This window comes from Aplysia californica, unplaced genomic scaffold, assembly GCF_000002075.1.
Source record: "Aplysia californica isolate F4 #8 unplaced genomic scaffold, AplCal3.0 scaffold00209, whole genome shotgun sequence".
Lineage (NCBI taxonomy): Eukaryota > Metazoa > Mollusca > Gastropoda > Aplysiida > Aplysiidae > Aplysia > Aplysia californica.
Window position 1 is genome coordinate 213,519 of NW_004797479.1, and position 1,156 is coordinate 214,674.

The following is a 1,156-nucleotide window of genomic DNA, read 5'->3' on the forward strand; positions in this document are numbered from 1 at the left end:
TAATAATAACAATAAAAATAATAATAATAATGCGACATAGTCCACTTCTTCTCCTACCAGCGTCTGTGGTGTAGCGGTTATGTTCTCCGATGTCGCAAACAGAAAACGTGAGTTCCATTCCGGGGTGGGGAGAATTCTATTCGTATATCTCTCGTATATTATTATACGTATTGCTTTCTTTCCTGTACCCTTCTCAAACCAGTTTTTCCTAATAGGAGATGTCACAAACAGCCAGCCTTCTAAATTGGTCGCTTTTAAGGACAAATGGGCTAACCCAATTTTGGGGGTTTCCAGAAATCTTGACCAACACCAAAAGTGGGCATTGTCCTACCTATAGGAGAAGTTTGGTTTCACTGCTGTGTATATTAATTGTTTTGTTGTAGAGAAAACTCTCTTTGACCTTTAAAGAAACTGAACAAGGGGCAAAATCTTTACCTTCAATTTTCTCAAAACAGCATTTTTCGGGATAGCCGCCTTGTGCTTAAAAGCGACCAATTATCTAAGTTGTGTCAATGTAGGCGTAAAACACATACATAAGTAAAAATAATCAACACAAATCCGGATCTTTTCCCTGTGAGCCCAGAATTTCATCTCTCACCTTTCTTCCTCTTTCTTCTTCTTCTGTTCCTCATTGCTCTTGACCAGGTCCCCATGCTGTTCTGTCATCTCCTTCATCTTGTCATTGAGGATCTTTACCTGTCACCACAAGGAGAACAGACAGTCAGATGGGCAGGTTGAGAAAAGAAGAAGAAGATGATGATGATGATGATGATGATGATGATGATGATGATGGGATGTCTCTATAAAGTACGCCCAAACATTTCCTTCGTTCACCCCACGTTCACACAATTAACTTCCTGTCAGCCTCTCGTAGTGATAAAATTCTTTGGTACTCTTTCTAGACTAGTATCAGTTTCTTTATAATTGGCCTTGCTCGCTCTGAGTCACTTCCCTCTCGCATCTAACCACACGTAATCTTAGACTCTTCTTTGTTAGGCCTATTTCCCTGCTAGTATACAGCACACATTTAGTTTTTCTCTCAGTTGCTCATGAGGAAGCCCAAGAGGCGAAACGTTCAGCTATTAAACAAATTTTAAACATTTTATATTGCCATGTTATTTTGTCTGAAATTCAAACAAGACTCTCCCTTCTACTC

General features: G+C 39.5%; 1 protein-coding gene across 1 annotated transcript in view; it reads right to left on the reverse strand.

The window, feature by feature from the left end:
• Positions 1–1,156, reverse strand: part of LOC101845242 — a gene marked incomplete in the record, with an annotated part of 32,778 nt that overhangs the window by 14,739 nt on the left and 16,883 nt on the right. The window contains 1 exon segment of the mRNA XM_035970016.1: positions 599–696. Coding sequence (XP_035825909.1) covers positions 599–696 — 98 coding nt within the window.